The 18,660-nt window shown below is 32.8% G+C and overlaps 1 protein-coding gene across 1 annotated transcript; it reads right to left on the reverse strand.

Annotated features, from left to right (window-relative positions):
* Positions 1-202: 202 nt before the first annotated feature.
* LOC128244733 (probable G-protein coupled receptor 139) lies at positions 203-6,411 on the reverse strand. The gene is made up of 3 exons (XM_052962784.1): positions 6,250-6,411; positions 2,618-2,762; positions 203-2,113 (listed from the first exon to the last, which is right to left on the reverse strand). The coding sequence occupies exons 1-3, from the start codon at positions 6,252-6,254 to the stop codon at positions 980-982; spliced, it is 1,284 nt and encodes a 427-aa protein (XP_052818744.1). The 5' UTR covers positions 6,255-6,411; the 3' UTR covers positions 203-979.
* Between the last annotated feature and the right edge of the window lie 12,249 nt (positions 6,412-18,660).

The following is an 18,660-nucleotide window of genomic DNA, read 5'->3' on the forward strand; positions in this document are numbered from 1 at the left end:
GAAACCTTGCTTCCTATCTAAGTTATAACGTTTTGTTTATCATCGACATAAGTAGAAAGTGAATATCGAGCTCTTAACCATGAATGTTATACACTTACAACTCGGTTATCGAAAACGATTTGATTCGAATGTCATTTAGATTTGTTATGGCTGATGTGCCAGTAGATGTTGTAAATCGTTTTTGAATCTCATAATAACCAGCAACAATCAAATATCTGTATTCATTTACAAAAACAACAACACAATTTTAACAATAAGGTTACAAAACGAAACGCTTTTGAAAACGCGTCACAAATCAAAACAAAAAGCGATGTATTTTGCACTTCAAAAAGATAAATAACTCGGTTGTATTTAGATTTCTTTTAGGTATCACAGATAAGTGAAACACACTTTCATTGAAGCAACATTGTCTGCGTTTTAGTTACTTCCTCATTTATAGACACACGGATTCCATTTCATAACAGATTCCTGTACGAGCTAGGTAGTAATTGTGAAATTTTAATACTCGCCTTCATATATAGTCGGGTTCCCTAATTATAAAAATAATTGGGTTTTACCCATAAGATTGATTTTTTTTTAACTTTTAAGTTACCTGAAGTTATTTTTTTACTTTATTTGGGATTGTTGAAACAAGAGTGAGGCTGTGCAAACAAACTAGTTTGAGCTCCAGTAAATATGCATTTTACTGACCGTTCAAAGGAGGTACCCACACCCATAGTTGTTTATATAGTATGTATGTACTGTGCTGTTGATTCATGTTTCTGGTTTGTGATTGTTTCTTTTTTGAATTCTATGTCTTTTGCGTTGATTTTGTGCACGGGGTTTATGTTTAAAATTTCGACAACTGTCTTTTCTGAAGTTTTTCATATATATTTTGCTCGAATGAATAGTTTTATTTTTGTTGTTGTGGGTCTTGTTTTGAAAGACAGGTCATATGTAGACGTCCCCGAGTGAGTGGTTTCCGCGCCTGAATTGATTGTCATAAGTTTGTCTCGTCAAAACACGTGGTCCTGTTGTGAACATGATAGCCTTTAACACGCGAGCAATATAGATGTTGGCTATGGTCAGATAGGTTTGAATTCGCAGATACAGTACTTCGACACAATGTTTTCAAAACTTGGTTTCTGAACTTCTGTCCAAGTGCACAGTATAAGTAAAAGTTCACAGAGTGGTTCAGAAACATCAACATCTCAGCTGAGGTCCTTAGCAATTGTCGCTGTGCCATAACACTTAACGGAACGTTCTCGAAATCGTTACTCCATGCACTGTGAAAAACCATTACAATTGCCATCGGAAATGTAGTAATTAGGAATGTAATAGACACAGACAAAAGCATCACGGTCAATTTTATGTTATTGTCTTTAAACACCTTTCTTTTATCTGCAGTATTTATCAGTGGTCCATTTTGAGCCGCACGCCAGATCGTCGCTTTCAGTGTTTGTATAATAATCAGAGAATTAAATACGACAATTAGCAAGAATGGTAACAGCGCATAAAGTGAAGCGTCTATCCATGGCCAAACAACCGTTACTAGTAACCTGAATTCGGCAATTGAGCCACATTCTTTTAATCCGTGTTCGTGTTCATGCACCGAGACCGTAAACAAAAAATGAATGTTAATGGCCACGATCAATAAAGCGAGCGAAGAAATAATACGTTTAGCGCGTGTAAGGTTGCAGTAACGAGAAGTGTGTAGAGGATGGCTTACCACCAAATAACGTTCAATCGTTACTGCGATGATTAGCCACACAGAAAACTGGCTGCTACTATAACCAAGAACCGACACTGTCTTACAAAGCCAATCTGACTCACTCTGGATATCCATTTGCAATATATCACCTAGCCATCGTCGCAGCAAGCCAACAAGCAAAACTGTGGAGTCGGCGATAGCGAGAGCGGCCAAAAACAAATTCGTGGATTGTCTTGTCATTGCCTTATTTCTCAAGATAAGAAAGGTCATGACATTCCCAAACGTTCCCATCAGTAGGAGAAATGGGGGAAGGTAGAGGCCTATGGCTTTGTTAACCCTGTATTCAGGAATAAGCATTCTCTGATCCTCCAGGTCTACCGATTGAACGTCCGAGTTAAGGTTCAGCGATTCAATGAAGTGAAGCTGAAAGAGGAGATAGTAATCAGTATTTGCTTGATTCGTACTCAAAACAATCCGCTCAATAATACAGACGGATGACTGAAATGCTGTTGATCATCTGCTGGCCCCAATTTCTCGAAACTTCTTAAGTCCTTTATAACAGGATCAAGCTAATCTCACTATATTTGGTGTTCTATAATATGCGTTATATTTACTTCTTTAAGATATTTTAGAAATTATATAAGAAAAATCTGTATGCTAATTAGAATAAACCATTTTTCTTTCATCAAAATTCATAATTAGTATGTATTTTGGCTAATTGAAGTAAGCGACTTAAGCCTGTAAAGCCTAAGAAGTTTCGAGAAATTGGGGTAAGAATTGACAAAATATTCTAAAACACGAAAAATTGGAGACAATACTTTTTTTAAATACGATTTTGAAGTATTTAATTAGATTTAAAACATATAAAGATAGAAGAGTTTCTTTTTTACAGATAAGACAGCAATTTACATCACGGTTTTAATATACCTGATCCTCTGGTGGTAGTGCAAGAATCTCCGACGTCATGTTTGGGTCCATTTGCATTGCCATGAGTATCTGGTATAACGTTGACGTCAAATTTAACACCGGCGTCATTATTGCTGATTGGATCTCGGTATCCGGTTCACTGTAACTAAAAATATAATTTACATCCGATTGTGTCCAACTATATTAAATATGAACTGTATGATAAACATACTTTTTTCTGAATTCAAGCGTCGGTACGTGCGTTTAACAACACTTAGCGGTATGCCATTATAAACATTCACGTTTTGAAATATTTTTTTTATAGGAAGCATATTATGGAAGGACGATTCTTTAAACACTACACTGTGCAGCGGTCGATTTGTACAATGAAGTAAGCATGCAACAGGTCGTCTGGATATTGTCCTGTAATATATTGTTTGATCGTATGCCTTCTTTATCTGTCCGCTTTTGCTCTTGAGTAGTTTCTTTAGGAAATGCAGTACAGTCCTGAATAAAATGTTACATGTTTTGTTAAATATCGTACACACTCGATATCATAATAAGGCCGAGTTATATGTATTGTTTCCTATTCTAGAAGGAAATTGATAGCTATACAATAATTTTGTATACACTCAATGAACTTTTAGATAGATATTATCTTAAAGCTAATTAAAAAGGGTGCCGTCCTTCAAACAGTAAGAATATTACGTTTCATAAGCCCTTTGATGATTACAAATAATTAAGTGAGAATCCGTTTTATTGGAAATTTCTTGATTCATTTCCTTTTAATTGTACTACTCAATCTAAGCTGTGGTTTAAACCTGAGATCATTAGGCAAGTATTCCAAGAACCATGATGTTGATAGCCTTTAATGTGTTTGTTTCAATAGTACTTTCGTTAAAGTGAATTATACAATACTACAATGTGACATGATAAACCTTTTAACGATGGCAGACACACACAATATTTTTTGAATACAATGAAAGCCTTATGAATTCTCTTCTTAAACATTTTCAATAATATTAAACTGATAAATAATGCAAGTACATAAAGATATCCGAAATACCGAATGTCCTTCTTATTAAAATTGACTTTTTTTGAGGGATATGCTTTACAACATTTTTTCGGAAAAGAAATGTTCGCAATATGTCATATCACTAGGGTTACAAAGAAGACATATTTAATTCATTTACTGGAAATGTTTTAGTACTGTGTAATATTTTATAAACACACAGACAGTGTCTCCAAAACATGTTTCATCGAATGCGGGTTTAGTTTCGTCATTAAATTAACCGTTTCCGAATAATACGAACAATTGTTTTAAATAAGTACAATAAAAACTACACGTACAAGCCCAGTAGGTAACGATATTCGATGGCCTTTTTAAATAGTACTAGATCAAAACATGTGAAATCCAATGTAGAAAACAACACAGACATAAAACATACAACACATTACAGATTTCCAGATATTGGTCGAAATATATTATTTATTAACTAAAGGGGTAACTGCGTTCGAACGGCCAGTCACACTTAAAGATAATGTAGTTTACTTCACAATTACCGAGTGTTAACTTTCATTTGGCGTAGGGAAATAATGTGAAATCTACAAAGAAAACAAACTCGTAAATGCAACTGCAGAGATGACAAAAAAACATTGCGCCTGCGAATGCACGTTATGTTAGATAATTTGACTAGACAGATAGGGCGTATGCATGGCATATAGTTATTTCGTTCTTGTATATATACTCAATGACAAACTAAGTATTTTCATATTTCCGTTATTTTTGTTTCATTCTTAGGTTATATTGCAAATGATTGGTTTATTTCTATATAAGGCTATCGATATTCATTGATGCCAATAAATAATCATCATGCTAATCGTGCTCTTCGAATAATAAATATAATAGAAAAATATGTTTTGTGGTTGAAAATGACAAAGACAAAACAATAACAAAACAAGAGTACCTTGACAACACAAGAATGAAATACTCTTATAAGACTAATTCAATAATTACTATTTACGAAATGAGAATGATTTTAGCTGGTAAATCGCAATAAATCAATCGTTTCATTATTTTCATGTTCCATTTAAGTAAAAGGTTCACGATACATTTAGTTTTTGACCAATCACAGTGGGACTATTCAGGAAGTCTGAAGCCAAGGACTTAGACCACATAAGAAGTGCTGAAATACCAGGACAAAACTATAGCGCTGATCGCACAAAGTCGAACAAATAAACGTTAAACGATTGATTATGAATTGAAATTAATCCGAATGAAATGTTGTCAAAACAGAAATAAATAAACGTTAAGCAATTTGTTCAAAGTTATGGTTAAGTGTTTAAGACAATACAATTTCCAATGCAATGAAATATGTACATTAGGTATGAAGTGTTTGTAGGCATAACAGCAGGATTATTACCAGTATTTTTTTTGGTGGATTAATTGCCAGCAGGTATATATTTTTACTACACCTTTCTCATAAAATTAACATAAAATTTAAGAATATTATTATGGAGTGCTTACCATTGCGCAAAACATTAACTCAATCAACTATTGTACGACTAATATTTAGTTTATTGGAAATCATTCAAGCCAAATTGAAGACACTCATTATGTGTCTTCCGAACAGACTCTGAATAATTTGTAAATGATATAAATATATGAGTACATGACTTATGTCCCGAAGTATGTTTTTCCCTCTAACAGTGTTGCTCTTTAAACCATTATTAATACATTAGCAAGTACAAGGATCAATTATGCAAAATGTTGTATAATTATACCTTTGAATTTATGGTATTTAACATTTCAAATTATGTTTAACTTTCCGCATTTGATCGTGGTACGAACCTCATAAAGTATCGTTCAGACATCAAATTCTCGCTGTGAAATTGGAACGGTATTCAATATTGGTCTTAACTTGTAGGGTGTAAATGATCGCATTAGATGGTGAATATAGCCATAACATTAAATGAGGTAAATGATGTATACAAATTATATTACGTTAAATCACTTATTGTATACCACCCTGCCTAATAGATTGCATTACATAGTAAAGCAACAAATTTGAGTTCAAATCATTTCTGTGTTAGGATTGAAGCTGTCACATTATTAAACATAGCCAAAATGTAATTCTAAAAATAAATATGTATACATTTCTCATTCTTTCGATAAAAGTACACAAAAGAGTAATGTGCTGTTTGAATTTTAAACGATGTTACATCAATGCCGATTTTTCTGAAAATTAATAGCATTTTTATTAATTGTGATTTTATACGAAGAAAACGGATGACAAACTGTCAATAATCTTAAATAATACAAAAACGGCCGTTTAATTCAAATTATTTACGAAAAATTACTACAGTTGTCATTCATATCCTAAAACAGTACGATATTTTAATAAACATTCAGCGGATATTTATGTTGAGGTGGTATCGTTTCAAAATTACAATATTACATTCTGGAACAATTAAAAGAACTGATAATCAGAACAAACTAAGTTAATAGTGCAAACATTTTTACGAAGTTGAGGAGAAATGCTATGCGAAAAAAATATATCTATTTTTTTTTTATTTTGCGGCATTACGCAAAACTTATATAACAACAACATGTTACGCAAATTATGTCCAAGAAAGACAACGTTTATAATCACCTCATAATAAACTAGAGAATTCCAACTGGATACATCACTGTTGTATCTTTAGTCTTTGACAATTTCGTTCTGAAAATTAAATCCACAAATGATTGACAACTTTAAAATTATCAAGAATGTCACTTATTTTTATTTAGAGCTGACGCCATTCATAGTCTAGTTAACATCGGAACAACGCGCGAAATGTAACTCCTCTCTCACCACTCATACAGGTGATATTTGTTATTGGAAAATCTTTGATAACCCCTCGAATCGGCTAGATAGCATTCCGGCAAATACTCTCCCGTGGATCGACGTTTTCAGTGACTCAAAAAGGCTTTGACAACATTATATCGAATCCATATCATTCAATACGTAGTATTTAATTAAACAGTTTAAGCTTTGGTTAAAACTCTCCGTTGTCATGTTTACAGACTACATGGAACAATTGCGGGACGTCCTAAACTTGTAAATAAGTTACGTAAAACTGTTTGTGGAACAAATTCAAAGAACTGTTTCGGAATATCCTATTGTTGAAGCTGTAGACACTGAAAGGAAATAAATAACGCTCATAAAATAAAAACAATGTTTGCAAATGGAAACAGAAAATACTCTTACTTTTGTGCTTCAACAAGTATATATCCTAGATGGTTCCTAGGTAGAAAGTGCTTAAGAAACACTTAGTTAGCGTTTAATACTATTTTGTATGAGTATAATTAGATTCATGAAGTGGTTTGACTGTATGGCTTGTTCGTGTAGTTTTAATTGCATTATTCAACTATAAAGGATTGTCCTAAAGTCTACAAACGTGCACTTGGAACAAACATTTAAAATGTGTATTCATCTGGGGATAGTTCAAGAATATTTTTAAGGTATAGTTTAAAACATAAAACACGAATATATAATTGTAACATAAGCATGGTATTTGTAAACTATTATAAACCATCTACCTTTATGTATGCCTAATGTCTGGCGATCTAATCTTACATTTTTACGATAAAGTGCATCACTTGGTTTCAAGTGGCTAGACAAATATAACCAGCACGTTGTCTATACGTAGCAGAATACGTGTTTAAAAGGCTATTTAAAGGAAATACTGATATATTCATATAATTGTCACGTAACTGACATCGATCGGTCAAAGAGTCGGGCTGGTAAGTTCATACAGCGTCAGATATACAAACTGTCTGTACTTTTCTTAGCATTTGCTTTTATGTTACATTGTTTGAGCACCTGACTAGCACGTTTTCTCACGCACACTCATGCAAATGCTTAAAATAGTAATTGCTATGACACGTATGTTTAAGTTATTCAATGTCAAAGCCAAAAAAAGGATAAACATTTTGGCATTCTATGTTTAGTTTGCATTTGTTGAATAGGGTATTTAAGACAAATACATTTATGCTTTAAAATATCTGTCTCAGTTAAATCGAAATGATTCCATTGAACGGAATCACGTTATTACTCAAGGGTTTACACACAACTCATCAGTTATGTAAACAAGCCTGAAAATGACGATATATTTCTTATATGTTAATAATTAGTTGATTTTAAATTGGCCCAATTATTTGTCCAAGTTTAGCTGTATTTGGTGAACCCTTCGGGCTCAAGCAAATACTGCTAACCAAGGACAAATAGCTCAGCAAAACTGAAATTAAATAATTAATAAGTGTCTTATTAATTAACTAGTACGTATTGTACTTATTTTGGTATAAAAAACATTCTAATTACTTACATTAAGTTTAAATTGAAGCTAATTTATCCATTTTTTATTCATGGTGTCTGCTATTCTAGACGTGACTTTGCTGATTTTGATATATTTATGAAATAAGCACTGTACAGTCTAAGGAAGCATGTCCTTTCGTCTTTATTTCGTAAATCGTTTTTCAAAAGTTCAAAATGTTCACCTTTCGTCGGCCATCTAGTAGGTTTTTAAAAAGATACAGGTTAAAGTATCTGTAATATCAAACCTTAAAAAGTGGATGAATTATTAAATCGGCTAGTAATTACAAATTTGTTTGAAATAAGGCACACAATTTTCAAAACAGTCGCTAAAACGGAAACAAAATGGCTGCCTTTTAAAATAATTTCCAGCATATTTCTCGTATTGGAGCAAGTTTCGACAACCAATGAAAATGTTCCCTATCCTGTATTTAAACGGCGGAAACTCATATTGGCCGACTTAGGTCGATATAGGGCGAGTTTTGGCATGTATTGTCTTCAATTGTCTAATATTAGAACTATTATTGACTCCGCATCCCGCAGAATACGTTATAGTTGATAAATAATTATATATTATATGGGAATTTTCACTAGCCTTTACATGACAAAACTATCTTCTGCTTGCGGCAATGAGAATGCTTAATAACGCTGCACATAGGAGGCTAATACTTAGCTAAGCTAGTGTTCAACTTCTCGACTTAGTATCAAAGGTACTTAAAGAGAGTGCGCTCTCATTAATATGGGCACTCGCAAGTCATATGTCAGCGTTTGGGTCGTTTTTATCTGTAACACATTAATCGTTAAAGGTGCGAACTACATGGACAAATACTTAGCGACAAAATACTAGATAGACTGAGCCGAGTTATCAAAAACAAAAGATTGATCATGTGGAACATTATCTACGACACTTACGGGCATAATGCAATTAACGTTCAAAGTACACGCATTGCACAGACGTCTTCAAAATGACATTGTCGTATTACCACGCCTGACAAAATATTCTTAGGCTTTGTAGAATTGTCTGTAATAAACTAAAATTATCTATTCTATTTCCAACTATTTCATAATGGAACATTTATATTATTTAAAAATAGACTTGTATCCTAGAGATATATAGACGTAGACACATCATCGTTACATAATTAGCCTTTAATATTTCATAAGACAATGTCGAGATGTCATTAAAAGTGTGAATCATTAAGACCTGTATTTGTTGCAAACCTTTAAACTAAACCAAAGATATGGTTTTAATACTATTTCAGAGTCTGCTCTCGATCTAACAAGCATTCAGCTAAAAGAACTTATCATTTTCAGTTCTTGGAGAGCATTTAATAATCATTAGGATGTTTTACCCATCTTTCAGTGATTGCTTTCATATCAACATGCATTGTCAATGTAAATACTATTTTTTATAACATTTAATGAACTCATTGTTCATTCACCCTGATCTTATTTTTTCTAATGTCCTAATGCAGGTACTCATTAGCCTAATTACACAGATCGATATTCGAGATTCTAGTTAAATTTTTGAAAACTGCTGAACAAACGAATTTAGTTTTTAGCCTATTATATGAGTATTGAAGGGTTGAATAAAAAGCGGACCTAATACAGTCCATACTTTATTTGCTTTGCAATGCATCTTTTAGTTCAGTATTTGAATATCATTCACGTTTTCATCGTTAAACTGTTAATATACAGGTAAACATCGGAAAAATAAAATGTTTTAGAATGTCATTCGGAATGCTTTTGTTGAATGATTATGAGTGAAACAGATTACAATATAGCCATGTTTATTACTATGTTCCTAGACCTAAAATATGTTGTCATATGATGGCAGTAACACTGGCGAATAACAGAGCGATGATTGTATGGAGTCATAACGTTAACTGGTTAAATGTTTGATTTAGACAATTATACTTGTAAATATGAGTTTTGTATCTTTGAATTCATATATAGATTTACATAGGTAAACATAAAGATACTTGGAAAAATAATAATTAATTTTCTTTTGTTTCGTCTGTTTTAGATGGAATTATAACGGTTGTTATTACATTAATGCACACATTTGGTGAAAAAATAACCGCCAGTGTAATGAATAATACACAACATAATCTAATGATCAAATTAAACCCTTCGAATTTGTAGATAGACGTAAAACGTTTGATTGCCATGACATTCCCTTTAAAAGTATTTCATCTTTGTACATAAAAGCTTTTTTACCTCCGAAAGCTATTGCTTTTATTAATGTTATATATTGTGAATAAAATGACTGAAATCTTTAGATTGTTATGAATGTTTTGAGATTTGTGTTGAAAACTGTTTTTATACATATCAAGGCCTCAGTTTTCATAAACTTTATATATTCTGCTTAAAAGAATAAGAAAGAGCATTCTGACATGAGTTTCGAGAATTGTGATGTGAATAATTGACAATTGTTATCTCATCCGGGCTGTTCACTCGAATCGTGATTAATTGATGTATGAGATATGCCTACTTAGTCATTGCTTGAGTTTATTTCTTGAATTTATAAATGCTTAAAAGGCATGACTTCAAAATCATATATTTCACTTTTCGCATGTATGTATCTTTCTGTAACAAGGTATTGAACTTACTCAAATATGAATCATATGTTGCAATCCTGATTTAGATATTAACCTAAACGGTTAAATAAGTCGGTTTACATTTTACAAGAACTCAGATACATATATGATTTGTTGGTTCTCTACAGGTAACATATAAAACACATGTGACTGAAGAATTGATCAAAGGCCTACTTTGATACATATATATAACTTATAATAGTATTTATGTAGGCTGTATTTTACGTTATTTTTTATAATGACTACATTGTTTAAAATTGCTGAATAAAGCAGAGTTATTTTGATTAACACTTCATTAACCTGAGGTTCAGAGACGTTTTCCGTAACAACGCAAAGAGAATACTTCGCCATTCACTTACCGTTATAAGGCGGCTATAAATTCATTTATTGGTAAAAAGATGTTGTTGCCTGAGCGGTTTGCGACGTTTGTTTTGTGTTGTGTATTTCGCGTTTATACGTTTGTGTCTCTAGTTCTTCGACGTTTAAGCCCTTGACCTGACCCTCTAATCAGGGTTGCTGATTTAAACAGTTTCGACTTTTTACACTCACACACACACACACACGTCTATCCACGGGATTGCTCCTGTAGATGTCATTGTATAATTGTTGCCCAATCATTTATTATCACCATTAGGTTTCAATATACTATTTATAAAAACAAAATAAATGTAGGATACTCGTAAACAAATACACAAGCTAACGCTACAGTCATCTTCGTTAATATATTTTGTTAAAGAAATCTTATCAAGATGCGCACACTGCTTTTTTCGAGACATATGTTTCGCTGCATTACAAAACAAGACGACACTCCTACTGAATCCCCATCTGTCGTCCACGATAGAAATCGTGTTATTATCAACCTGTCGACTGTACGGGATCGCAACAACTTGAAAATTAACTTTATATGATTTCATTTCGCGTTGCAAAACATCCACAAAGGAAAAATGCTATGATTTGGAGTCGATAAGCATTTCGAACTTGTTAACATATCGAACCGTTACTAAGCACAACAAGTTCAACTAGTTTCTGGAATTTTTCCTACGACAACTGGAACAATTGATATTTTTTTCGTTACCAATCGCAATATTGTTCACTTGTTGACCTTAGGTGTATAAGAGAACTTTAAAATTCTGCTTGCGATTGGTCGAAATAAAAATTATAAACATCAAATTGTCGAAAAAGTAGAAGTATATACAAGTATATAAGGAACACGCTCGATTTCAAGTTCTTGCGTACCTTCTTATTCGACAAGGCAAATACTGAAACATGATTCCGAACAATCACGTGTAATCTTGAACGTGCAGTTTTTGCTCGCATGTGAACTGGAGATGAAAGAGCTTTCTCTGCGTCAAAAAGCAGAAAAATATCCGGATTCGGTCTTGTCCGTCAACCGCCGGTAACAAAATACTTGCAGTGACACTTGTATAAAACTGAGCTTGGGTGCAAACGTTGTATCATGTATGGTGTCTTTTATTGATGAAAGGCAAAGCGGCTATTTACTTGAATATATCCACGTAGTCTGCTTTAAAAAAATTGACAGTAAAGATATATTTTAAGCGTTTAAAAATAGGACCTGCAACGAATCGTCATAGAACACACAATTGTATTCAACGAGTTCAGGAAACATGCATGTAAGGGAGCCTTTGGCGATCCTACTTACATATTTTCTTATGGTGACGATTGTCAGATTATTTTAATCACATACGGTTTCCGGTAATAATAGTTTTCTGACTTAAAAATAAGAATTTTTTAATGCTTAAAATGTTATTGAAGTTGGTTTGAAGATATATCACACACAATTTCGTGTTCAAAATACGAGAAAACATCACTAAACGATACATACAGAGATATCATGTTAGAATCAAGTAAAAGGTTGCCTACATTTATAAAAAAAACATTTATGAAAGAAAAACGTTATAAAATTTGCAGTATTAAAACCGGTTAAAACAAAAAAAATGAAAGTGTATGAGAAACAATAATATGATAGTAAATAGGAGTGTGTACAAATTTGATATTACGCTTCCAGTAACAGTATGGTAGGTACTTTGTTGTATTTAACGTATCATGCCCATTGCAAAAAGTCAGAACCAACCTGTATTTTATACAGTATCGGATTCTAATAACATAGATTGGTTATAACAATAGATTTGACATTCAAAGCGCTACTTAATTAGAACATGGACTCGAGTCAATAATTACAGGGTCGAAATCAAGCTGGCGGCGGCTTTCGTTGAGTTTCTAGACTTTATAAGATTACTATCTTATCGTTCTGGCACCTATAAGACGATAATGGGTTTTAACAATTCCTTATTATGTAAGTGCCAAAAAAGAAGAAATGGGTAACAAAGTTAGGATTGATGTAGATTCTACACAATATAAATAAAGCGAGTGTGCTTTGGTCAATAAAGAAATCATGTTATTATCATGTAGCATAATAGCTAAATAAAATGGGAAATCGAGTCTTTAGGTACAATATGGGTGATTTAGGTATTCAGTCCCCTATAAACATGTTTGCTTTAGCATACTATTAAACAATCAAATTACATTTAGTGCAATTGTAGATATAGGGGTTTGGCTGCGTCATAATTGCAGTAGTTTATTTTTCTAATCCTGCGGGATCATATAAAAAACACTGATCCGCGACAATTATTTACGTTTCTAGTCGATGCTAAGTGGACAAGACAGTTTTGGCACCTAACTACTATTGCTGTAATTGATCAGTCTGATCTAAATCGAGGCTGATGCATTATGGTGATTTATGTATGCCTCCGGTAATATCACTTTCAATGTGAATTAGTTTAAAAGGAAATTGGTCTGATTATTTTAAGCATTTCATTTCCAAATGTATTTCTGTTTTACGAAGGGTTTCGATTTTTATTGGTTTATTATCCTTTATTTGAATAATCTTGGTTAACGCTACTGAAATTCCGTCTGAAATGAACAACAACTCTGGAGTTGGCAAAATAACTCGCATTTTACATATAACAGTGAATTTTCCTTTGTGTTAAACGACTATAAACAGCACATATTGCTCATCACTAAAAGGATCTCATTCTGTGCGATCATTTGTTTAGGACATTTGTAATGAAATCGTCGCAGTCAATACGGATAATTGTTAAACACCTGTTAAAATCATTTTGTCCTATCAAACCCGTGCAGAACAAGAACCATCCATCTGATTTTAAGTTCTAGTTTCGTTTAAGAAAGAGTAGGTTAAAAATGTAAATATTTTATCACGTTCCATATATTTCCTTCAATGCATTGCCTGTTTCGGAACTTAAGTAATGAACTTCTGTAAACATAAGCAAATGGTGCATTTGGCTGAATTGACATGTTATATATGCATCGCAAACTTTAGCATAAAAATATTTTTTATAATTACATAGATGAAATTACATAATAATTAAATGTCGTTAAAGAAATAAGACGACAAAAAAGGTGTTTATCACGGGCTCTTAATGATAGAGTGAACCTCAGGTATGCATCGTAGTTACGTAAAATAAGACTTATTATTATCATCAAATATATCACACATTTGATACTGCAGTATGCACAGGTGAGTCCGTTTATGCGAAACAACTAAACGTCATAAAGTTAGCAAACGTTGTAATTCCTCCCATTTCATGGTTCAAGAGTGACGTTAATGGTTCCTTGAAATGGCACTGCGGTTGTTTGTAGTACGTGTAAATACCTTGATTACCTTCCAATTATTTCAGTGCATTATTTAGATAGAATGAGAACTGATCACAACGTTAAGATTGTTGTGAACACAACGGTGTTTTCAGTATATACTGCGCGAGCATTTCCTTCGGTGGAAATTAAGAAACGATGCAATTTCAACATGTTTAATGAAAACGAAGCGAATCCTATTCTGTGAAGGGTTTACACACGACTCAAATATACATTCGTGTCAAAAAAGAATACATACGCATTTAACTATTTCTATTTTCTAAAATTACCAAATGACAAGCGAAATTAAAATAAAATAGAATATTATGGTACACTCTGCTTTGATTATCGATTAAATAATATTATAAGTGTAATCTCTTTAACTGTAAAGAATTGACATTAACTGCTTAAGAAAATTATTTAATTATCAAATAAATTGAGGGCAATAAAAGAAATGTGATTTGATTTGTTGGTTTAAGTTTCTCGTAGTTGCTTTCTCAAACGTAGTCGGTACTTCGTTTAAACCATATAAGGCGATAATCGACAAATTAAGACTAATTCAACATGCAGCAGAGCTCCTAAATTATAGTGTTCACTCCTTAGATGCTGGCAGAAAAATATTAAAAACATTCTATACGGCATCGTTATCATCAAATGCTATAAACAGCACAGATTGTCTATCGTTGAAAGGATCTCGTTCGGAATGGCCATTTACTTAAGACATATAGAATACTTCCCTGTTGAATAGTGCAGTTAATACATAAAATCGTTAAACACATTTAGAGAACACATTATGTTCTATCAAAAACTTGTCAAACATGAGCAATCCTTTTTATTATAATTTAGAGTTTCTAGTTTCCATGTGGGAGGTTAAGGTAGGATAAAAATGTAAAGATATTATCAAATTCCATTTAGTTTGTTCAATCCATTGCATGTTTCGGAACTAGGAAATGAGCTTGCATATGCATAAGGATCGCACGTCATATCAATACTGTATCTAATATTTCTCTGTTGGTTCGTGTCAATTGACATGATATATATATATATATATATATATATATATATATATATATATATATATATATATATATATATATATATATATATATATATATATATATATTGCAATCGAAACCAAAGAACGGCTCACAGATATAAATAGTACGAAAAACGTAAATGTCAAGAAAATAATTGATATGGCAGTACGCAGAGGTGAGTCCATGCAAGCGACAAAACATGTCGTCAAAAATGGACGTTTGCATTCTTACCGCTTCATAGATTAAAATTGATGTTAATAGTATCTTAAAATGGCAGACAATTCGTTTCTAATCAAGCCAAACCAACCCGAGTCTTGTCACGCACGTCACCTCATGGAACCTTTGAACCTTTAAAATGCATGTTCTATCATCGTTTGTTATACGTGTAACTAGACAACAAGGATATGTGACCTTCCAATAATTTTACGGCCTTATTTAGAAAGAAACAGTTACATCCAGATTGTGGCAACGACTAATGAGTGTGAACGGAAATATGTATCAATCCGTTATTTGTTTAAAAAAAATGAACTTTGCAAATAAGCAAACGATTTTCCCAAAAGGTGAGTTTAAACGCTAATAAAATTAATATTTGTATCGATTTATGCCTTGGAATAATTGCGGCCTCTTTTTAAATCTGGTGTTATGACAATAAACATGATATGAGATTCAAAGGAAATAACACGTTATGATATCTTATTAAATTTTCCTTAATAGCAATACTTTGTTAGGTAAATGTATAATGCTAAGGACATAGTGGCATGAAGGAAATAACCTTTACTTCATTTAGGGTCATTTGATCTGTAAAATTGATTGATTTGTAGCCTTAAGGAGTACTCTTTTATTCAAATTTACATAAACGTTACTTGGTACAATGATCTAAAGTGAAATAATTAAAATAATGTATAGCACCTTACTGATTTCTAACTTCTGAAGAATAATGGACTTTTCTACACGTTTTTATCTTTCATTTGATTGAGATTCCATAATTTACTGATATCACACACAACCGTTTAAAATACAGACATTTGTTTTTTAATATAGGGTGTTAATTGATAAAAAAATCATTCCCTGTTTGCAGTTATGAACAAACCTTTACCTTTCTCAATTAGGAGCGTCTACACATTTGATGAAAGATAATCTCACCATCGAAAGAAAAATTTGTATCCCCATATTCATCTTTCTGTGGATTATATTCGATAAGGTATACTGCCATATGCAAATCTTTTATAACATCTTATTACATGTTTTTGTTTCTCATTTGTTTTTCACATTGATATTTATCAGCACACAGTTTTAAATTATCAACCTATACAACAAATCTATGCATTTTGATAGGATTAACATATATTCAGAAACAATAATGCTCACACACACACACACGCACACGCACACGCACACGCACGCATGCACACACGCACGCACGCACGCACGCACGCACGCACGCACACACACACGCAAACACACACACTCTCACAGAGACACACGCATCCATAGACATGCATACACACCCGATCGTATGATGTTTATACTATCGATGTCCCCTGTATTAGCTAATATATTCTATTAATGTTCGTATATTGTTTAAGTCGTACGACTTCTTTATTTGGCTTATTGTGCCTAATAACATGTAATGGAAAGTTTACCATGTTTAAAAGTGTTCTCTTTGTTTTCGTCAACACATTTACTCTCATAATGGAACAGTAGCAAGTAGAATGAGCATATACGTAAACAAAAACTATATTGCCGATAAATTACTGTGATATTCACTTAAACAGCAAACTAGTGCATCGAGCGGCTGTGTACTATTTTTGACACTTCTGGCAGAACATACTTAATAATATATATAACAAAAGATGAATTTGTATTGTGTAACTAATGTTCTTTGAGGCTTCTTGCCTTTGATAAATTTATTAACAATGAATTACAAACTTTTCAAATCACCCAAATCTACTGCAATAAAATAAATCTCTGTAAATTTGAGGTATCTTGGATGAGAGACAGAGTTGAGTCTTCTTTTATGTTGCTGCGACTAATTTCAAATTGGAACACATATCAATTATTCAATACCAGACAGCCGAACATTCTCGGTATATACATAAAAAGGTTCACTTACATGTATTTGTTACCCCTTGGGTAAAGGATTATAATAAGCTTGGTTATTAGTGCGTAAATTTTGTTGTTTTCGGGGATCATTTGAATTGAATTGGTCATTCGATGCGCAGGCGTGATTAAATAAATAGATTGACTTTATTATATCTTTAAATATGTGCCAGTATGAAAATAAAGTTGTTATCAGCATAATTGTAGAGATGGGTATTGGTGGTAAATAGACATATGTTGTTTATAAAGATATTCAAGATCAGGGGCCCTAGTATAGACCCCCTTTAGAGATACCCTTTTACAATGTCCTGCCACTTTAACTCTTTGTTTTCTTTCTTAGAGGTTACGTTTTAGTATACCACCTGATACATCTATGGTACAATACCACTGGAGTTTGGATAGTAGAGATCGTCCGGAATACCGTCGAAGCCTTCCATAAGTCCATAAGTATGACACCAGCATAATGGTTCTAATTTGAAACTAACTTCCAGTACTCCACAAGCCTTAAAGGTGTAGTGTGACATCCAAAGGTTGACCTGAAATCAGCCACGTAAGGGTTGAAAATCGTGTCAAAGTGGGTAACCTACTGATCACGTATGATTCGTTGAAATATTTGTTTTTATAATGTGGGTAGTATGCTGACTGGTCTATAATTCGGTCAACGCGGTCAATTTGTCAGCTATTGAAAACACAATACGTCAAAGTTGAGCTTTTTAGTGAAGATAATTAATATTTTACATGAGCAACTACAATAGTCGGTTACTGCATCCCGAATGACAATATTATCAAAGCTCCACCTTATATAGGCCGCGGAGACACAATTCTTTTAACGTTGTCCTTAACAACATGGTGCAAATCATTTACGTCAACCACTAATATTTAATAATTCAGGTTGCGGTTGCAGTAACTTTTACTGATGTTTTAATCTCATTTAGCATTTCAACTACAGAGTAAGACAATTCTTAAATTCATAGGTTGTCAGCTGTGCCCGGACAGAGACGTGATTAAGTAGGCAAACAATTTTGTTTCTACAAGTGATTGCTGATTTTAGTAAAGCTCCCTGTGACATTAATTGATATCTTAAAACGTCAAAAGTGTTAGGTCACATTTGTTACAAATTTAACTTCTGATTTTAAGTCGTCTGTATTTGACGCTTTAATACTAAACTCGCAACATGTTCGTAAACCCTTGACAAAAAATATGTTTTCCGGTTCAGTGTTATAACTATCATTCCTGTGATACTGTTCGCTTATAAACTTAAATATTCTGCAACATAGTCTTAGATGATGATCCTTCGAGAATTC

This window comes from Mya arenaria, chromosome 8 (genome assembly GCF_026914265.1).
Source record: "Mya arenaria isolate MELC-2E11 chromosome 8, ASM2691426v1".
NCBI lineage: Eukaryota > Metazoa > Mollusca > Bivalvia > Myida > Myidae > Mya > Mya arenaria.

Excerpts from the sequence above, each read along its gene's own strand:
- LOC128244733 (XM_052962784.1), bottom strand. Across the intron at positions 2,114-2,617 it reads CACTACCACCAGAGGATCAG|CTTCACTTCATTGAATCGCT; the intron begins GTATATTAAAAC and ends CTCCTCTTTCAG.